The 7,451-nt window shown below is 42.6% G+C and overlaps 1 protein-coding gene across 1 annotated transcript; it reads right to left on the bottom strand.

The window, feature by feature from the left end:
- Positions 1-1,286: 1,286 nt before the first annotated feature.
- Positions 1,287-5,501, bottom strand: LOC129404808 (protein MAL2-like; the record flags this gene model as incomplete). The annotated part of the gene is made up of 1 exon (XM_055137492.1): positions 1,287-5,501. A coding segment is annotated over one exon (561 nt), but the record flags the coding sequence as incomplete, so codon positions are not given.
- Between the last annotated feature and the right edge of the window lie 1,950 nt (positions 5,502-7,451).

Below are 7,451 nucleotides of genomic sequence, written 5' to 3'. Positions count from 1 at the left end.
AGTGTCCAAGGCGAAAACAAGACATTTAGATGACTAATTTTAATAAGATAGTTTGATAATCACTAAGCTTTTGTAAAAAAAAAAAAATTAAGAACTAGGCATCTATTGACAGCAGTTCTGTTTTGAAAGATCGGATGTTGCAGAAGGCCTGATGTTCTCCGTTCTGCTGAGTGACAGGTTTGTTTTCAGTTGGATTAATATCATCGGAGGACTATGAAATCAACTTTCAATCAAAACCCCCTTCTCATTCTGTACGAACCCAGTCTGGGTCGACTTCCAGCTGTGTTTTCTTGGAAATAGATATCCTGTGGTTTACAATGCTCTTAAGAATGCTTTCTCAGGACATTTCAAGTAATTCCAACCCCACACACACCACTAGTGTACCCACCTAGTGTGCATCCCCCACCTCCCTCTCCCAAGGACCCAACACCCCTCCTTTTCAATCCCACAAACAATTGTGTGACACAGCTCTCCCCTGATAACTGCCCTTGCACCTTTGCTCGTTCCTTGCTGTGTATTGTTAAGTGCCACATACTAGATCCTTCTCTGTGTGTCCCTTTCTGTCCGACTGCCTCCACTCAGATATCCTCTAGTTCCACCCTTCTTGTAGCTACAAATACCAGGATTTTGTTCTTTCTTAGAGCAGCATGACGCACACACACAGGAATAGTTGAGTTTTAAGAGGTGGTCTTTAAATCACCAAAATTGAACATAGTAAGGAAACGACAAATGATGGCAGGCATCAGGAAGATCCCGTCTGTAGGGCTGAGCTTCGCTGTCAGGGTGGGGGATGGGGGCCGGGGGCAGGGGAGCTGCCTGGTGTTGGAATGGTGTATCCGTGAGAAGTATAATTAGCAGTTTTATAAATCTCGGTAACTCAATAAAGCTGGCTTAAAAAAAAAAAGTAACTACCCAGAATTGGTGCTGGAGAGATAGTACAGGGGATACGGCACTTGCCTTTCATGTGCCCTACCTGGATTTGATTCCCATACCGGATTCCCATTTGATCCCATACAGGCCCCCACGCAATGCCAGGAGTAATTCCTGAGGGCAGAGCCGGAAGTAATCCCTAAGCATCGCTGGGTGTGACACAAAAGTTAAAAAAAATAATCTAATCCAAATAAATAAATTATAAGGCTGAAAAGAGTTGCCTTGGAAACCGCAGGAAATAATTACAGTGCAGTGCTGCGCTGTGTACGTGAGCAACTCTGTCTGATGTAGTGAACGTCGCGCCCGTGCAATGATCGGGAGAGACACAGAGTCATGGAGTCGAGAGCCCCTGTGAGTAGTGCCTGTGTTTCTGTTTATGTGGGAGGGAAGATAACGGTTATACTCACGGAGGTGGAGCAGTCTAAGTCACAAAACACTTCTATGCTTCTAGACATGTTGACTAAAATTCATTTGTTTAGAAATGCTTTCATTTATACTGCAGACCCATTTTTCTGTCATAGTATGTTTTCACCATTGTTATACCTCTAACATCTCCATTTAATGTCCATTTAATCTATTCTATTTATTTGTTGCTGCGCTTTGATATAGTTATACTTACTGTCATTAATAAAACATGCAAATACATTCTATCAACTTTATGCAGGAAGTCTAGAGAATTTTTTATTGATTGAGAGTCTGTGGTTTGCCATACTGTTAATAATAGTTTCTCACTCACATTATTCCACTCCGTACCCATCACTAGTGTACCCATCTGACGCTCCCAGGGACCCTAACACCCCTTCTCTCAAACCCTAAGCAAAATTTGTTTTTATTTGGGGGCCACACACAGCAATGCTTAGGGGTTACTCCGGGCTCTGTGCTCAGGAATTACTCCTAGCAGGGCTCAGGGGACCCGATGGGGTTCTGGGAACCCAACCTGGGACACCACGTGCAAGCAAAGTGCCCTACCAACTGTGCTATCTCTCCAGTCCCAAAGGAGGAAATGCTTAAGAAATTTTATGTAAAGAAAGATAAAGGTTTGTCAAGAATTGCAAGAACTTGTCTTTGATCAGTGCTGGTTTCAGGAGAGGTGAAGAGAGGGCAAATGAATACGTCAGCTGGACAGGCCAGTGGTTTAGATAAATCGAGTCTTTAGGTTATTCAGCAGGTATTTTGTCTTATGACGCTTAGAGTTTTTAATCTCTCCTTGCCACGCCATAATGAATAATGCATTAAACATAAATAGAGCAGATCATTCACCAACTTACAGTCTATTGGGATGCTATGTGGGTAGGGGGGGTGGAGTTTCTAAGCAGTAAGATCGGTGGACAGAAATGAAAGGGGGAAAGGATTGGCTGTGCATCCAGAAGGAGTCTGAAGCAAAAAAAGAAGTATTTGAGGCAACCTGTTACCTAGGAACTGGGTCCAGGATGCCTATAATTGCTTATCTACTATATTCATATAACACCCTTTCAGCAGGGTGCTCTCCCAAGGAAAGACATAGCACTGTAAAAAAAAAATCAAATCAAATCAATTCAATTTCTTTCTCTACTCCAGAGTCTGTGAGATTTGCCACGACATATTTTCTTTTTTTAAAGATTATCAAATGAATACTTTATTAGAGTTACAACACTTATAAAATAAAATTCTTTTCATCATGGAGTTACCAGATTCTAAAACCACCCAAGACATTGCCATCTTTACAGCAGAGATATATAAATTCTTATATGCCAGTATTTTTGTTCAAGTGCTTGTCACTCAGCTTACAAATCTAAAATGCAATTAATTTACAAATCTAAGCATACTCACAATTAGATAAGTTTTAGACTTAAGGTTCTTAATTATCTAGAAGCAATTCATTTACAAAAGTGCCACCAAAGCGTTTCCATGAAATCATGTAACGTAATGGCAGCAGGTACAGACCTGTTATACCTTGGAAACGAAAATAGAATCTCACAATTAAATCTAGCAGACTATATAACTCCAGGTAGAGCAGATTAACTATATATCCTTATGGCACATTTATGACTCTGTAATATACAATTTTTAATACAAGTTCAAATGTGTGGTCTTGAGCTAGAAAAACCCAGAGAGTGGGATATTTATAGAAAAGACATGACATGTGTATAAAGTCACAAAACTTATTTCCTTCAGCCACATATTGAAACATGTTTTCTCCTTAAATTCTAAAAATGAAACTCTAACAAAGTTCTTTCTAGGAGATTATTACATCAACAGCAGTTGATGACTGAGCACAGACCATACTACTGATTCATGATTGTTCTATGTTCCATAAAATCTAACAGTCCTATGTAAACATGACACGCTTTAGGGAATGTTTCAGCTAAAAAGAAAAGGATTAAAGAAGAGAGCATTCAAAAGCCCTCTTTTCCCAGAGGCAGCAAACTGGAGCAACATGTAGCCAGTGGAGTGGGAGTTGGGAATTCCTTACTTCAACGTGGTGAGAACTGTGAGGGGGAGTCCAAGTTTATTCCCTTCTTTCAAGCCATACTGACACTTGTCCAAAATGAAGGTCTTACAGGTGGGTTAAAACACTGTCTCTTTTTAAAATATGCTAGTCAGCCAGAGGCAGGTTATTTTGTTTTTGATGGCTGTTGTTCTAAAAGTGACTTTGTGCTGTCACCAATGCAAAAAGAACACGTGTGGATGGGTTACCATAAAAAACAAACTGAGAACTCATAACTTTAAGATAGAATTACTACTATATTCAAATTTAACTCAAAAAATAGAATAATTAGAAGTTAAAACTTATTTTAGAGCTTTAGATTTGGTAAAGCTTTACATAACCACACACAATATTCATATATTCATGCACAGGGCAAACAGCTGTATTTCAAAGCATGACTAAATTCAAAGTATGAGGTAAGTGGAGAGATACAGCGCTGGTAAATGGCCTCTGGGGAATCTCCATGTGAAGGATGTGAAGAGGGAGTTTTGCTCACTCGTAGGAGACCTGAATTTGGTCAGGCTACAAGGGATCCCATCATGAATTACACTTCCTTACAGCCACGTTTCATGATTGAAATAGCTTGAGAAACTATATGCTCCTTATTACTTGAGAAATGATAAGCCTGTTTAAGGTATTTGACAATTAACAAAAAGGCATTAGGATTATTGCATTATGATACAACTGAGATTTATCTAATTAACTTTAGCTCAGAAAAAAAGTTTAATAAAATACAGAACATAGAACTAAGGGTTTATACCACAGGCCAGCAAACTATAATTTGAAGCATACAGGCCAATTCCAACCTTCTGTCTGTTTCTTTTATAAAGTTTTATTGGAATAAAGCCACACACTCATTTATGTGTTGTCTACAGCTACTTTCATGTAGAAACATCAGTACGAAATAACTGCAACAGAGGCTGTACAGGCCTGTGAAAACTAACATATTTATTATATTTCCAGGCCTCTAAAGAAAATGACTATTAATCCCTGTTTCATGTTCAAAGATAAGGTTTAGTGGTAAACCTATTAGGAATGTTGTTTTGGGATATTTAGTTAAACTTTAAGGTTCACTAAATTTCCAAGTTTAAGCTTCTGGGCAACTAGACAAAAGAGAGAATCCTTTTCCATGAATATTATCTGTTCATTGTGTGGATATAAAGGGAAATTTTCTTTGAAAAAGGGAACATGTAAAAATAATGGCACTATCTATATAATATAATTAATATTATAATAAAATTTAAACTCCACCCAGGAAATAAGACTAGGCTTGTACTTAGATTCTCTTTCAAACTGAGTAACTTATTTTTGAAATGTACTTATATCTGGACAGAATGACATTTAAATCAATCAGACTATAAGTAGACAAATGAAACCAACACCTGGACAATGCTTCTTTCTTTCTTTCTTTTTTTCCTTTCTTTTTGGTTTTTGGGACATACCTGGCAAAGCTCTGGGGTTACACTGGCTCTGCACTCAGGAATTACTCCTGGCAGTGCTCAGGGGATCATAAAAAGCGGCAAGGGATCGAACCCGGGTCTGCCTAGTGAGATTCTGGCCTCCGCCTCCAACTAATCTTCGATAGCAAGTTACGTACGGAGTAATGCAGTCGCCATCTCCGTAAAGCCAGACGCACACTGCAACCATAAAAAACTTTGGTCACAAAGGCAAAAATTGTGGCGGCTATGTTGATGTGATACTGGTTGTCATCCATGAGCGGCGTCCCAGCAAAGGCTGGACTGCAAACCCGACGACTGTGCAGGAAGATGGCTACTGCTTCCAGTAAAAAGGCTCCGAAGTAACAGACAAACACTACTGAGTGGCAAACCAAATCCAGGAACTTCCAGTTGGCATCAGTCTTGGTCTTGCCGGAGAGGAACACGCCCAGGAAGAAAAGGGAGAAGACGAATGCTGTCACGGACACGAACATCACCCATCCTTGCAGCAGAGGGAGAGGGACGCGGGAGTAGGCCACCAGAATCCAGACGAGGCCCCCGAACAGAATCTCCAGGCATATGAAGCCCCCCGAGTAGATCCACAGGATGTCGGGTACGTCAGGTTGACTCGCGGCGCGCCCTGCCACGACAAAATTTCCAACCGAAAACAATTATCTATTCTTCTATGGACTTGAATCCATTTTCTGTTACAATACAGTAGTGAAGCCACCAGTATTCTCCACCCACTGGTCTAACCCGTGGCTTTTCGTGGCTTTTATCGAGATGAGCACCGCAGCTGAGATGCCTGGGAGACTGTGAGCTGCTGGGGAGGGGTGCAGGGCACGTGTGCTGACCCTGTCCTGCCTTCTGGTCCCCACGCAGAGCCTGGAGCTATAGTTCTGTGGGGATAAACTATGTAGAGGGGCTGAGAATCTGGATTGCTTCAGTAACAGTGGCTAGGCTGAGAAGATGAAGATGCTCCTCTCTTTCTTTTTTTTTTTTATTCATGTTGTTTCTGTTCCAGGGGCTGGATCAGAAGATGCTGCAAGAACAGGCAGCTGAGTCCTGTCACTGCTTCACCAAGAGCCATGCAGAGAAGTAAGCGTCCTACCCCAAGCACCTCTGGCTTCCTGGCACTGACCTCTCTGGGTACCACAGCTGTGCAGAGTCTGGATCTGTTGAAATACTACGCTCCCAGGAAGTGAGAAACTATGGAATAGAGCCCACCACCCCGAGAATCCCTGGATGTAAAACATTCCTCTCTCAGATAAGAGACTGTAGGCTGCTCAGAGAGGGCCACTGCTTCCGTCGAGTTAGGCTCCTACCTGAGATCAGACTCAGGGGCTGGGGTCACAGAGCATCTCTCTTCTTCCAGTTCCTTGTCAAAGTTGAATGAAAATGTCTACTTTGTGCCTAGGGATGCTTCTCTGTTGCAAGCAGCCTAAAACCCAGATACGCTCTCTCACTGTAGCGGAACTCTCTTGTCCTAAAATTACACGGCAACGCTCCCAAAAAGCTCTCTTAAATAGACCAGTCATCTTCCTACTCTGCTGCTTGGCAGGCTTTTTAGGACACAATTTTGAGAATTCCATCATCCAGCTTCAGTGAGGGAATAATTCTCCAAGAGAACTCATGCTATGCAAGGCGCCTTCCTACGCAATCGACAGCTGGTGTGTTTGAGGGCACTAGTCTTACTCTTGCGAGATTTGGAAGAGAGGGAGAGAGGCTTGTCCAAGATGGCACATTGGTAAACGGAAGAGGAGAATTCAATAATCCAATCCCAAGATAATCACCTTAAGATGCTTATTAAAGACCTCCTAAAAAATCAAGCAGGACTGGAGAGATAAATCAGAGGGCAAGGTGCTTGACCAAGGTTCAATCCCTGGCACCCTATATTGTCCCCTAAGACCTGTCACGAGCGGTCCTTGAACACAGAGCCACGAGCAAACCCTGAGCTCTGCCAGGTGTTTGCTTCCCATACAAACACCCCCCCTACCAAAAAAAACATCATCATTATCATCATCATCATCATCATCATCATCATCATCATCATCTCATCATCCTGTTGATTGTCAAATTTCTCGAGTGGTCTCAGTATCATCTCCATTCGTCCTAGCCCTGAGATTTTAGAAGCCTCTCTTTACTGGTCCTTCCCAATGGTGCCACATTGGAGGCTCTTTCAGGGTCAGGGGAATGAGACCCATCATTGTTACCGGTTTTGGCATATGAATATGCCACATGGAGTTTGAGAGACTCTTCCATGTGGGCAGGAAACTCTCGGTGGCTTGCCGGGTTCTCCCAGAGGGAGAACTAGGCTATAAGATGTCCCGTGTCTGCACACTTCCGGAGCTTGGTTTTATAGTCTCTGGATTTGGCTGTTGGTGGGAATACACAGCACCGGAGGAGTCCCTCAGCCAAAGACCTTTGGAGCCATCCACAGCCACACTCAAGGTCCCTCTCCACACGTTCAGACGAGCCTCTCGCATGAAGGTACCGGCAGAGGAAGCCAGGGGTGTGGGACACGGGGCTGAGATCTCCAAGCCTGCTTGGATCGGGACTGGGCCTCTTCTGCTCAGATCCCACATTTTCCAGTAGCTAGGCAGTCACATCCAGGGACT

The sequence above is a fragment of the Sorex araneus genome, chromosome 5 (assembly GCF_027595985.1).
Source record: "Sorex araneus isolate mSorAra2 chromosome 5, mSorAra2.pri, whole genome shotgun sequence".
Taxonomy (NCBI): Eukaryota; Metazoa; Chordata; class Mammalia; order Eulipotyphla; family Soricidae; genus Sorex; species Sorex araneus.
This window is presented reverse-complemented; position numbering and strand designations above follow the sequence as displayed.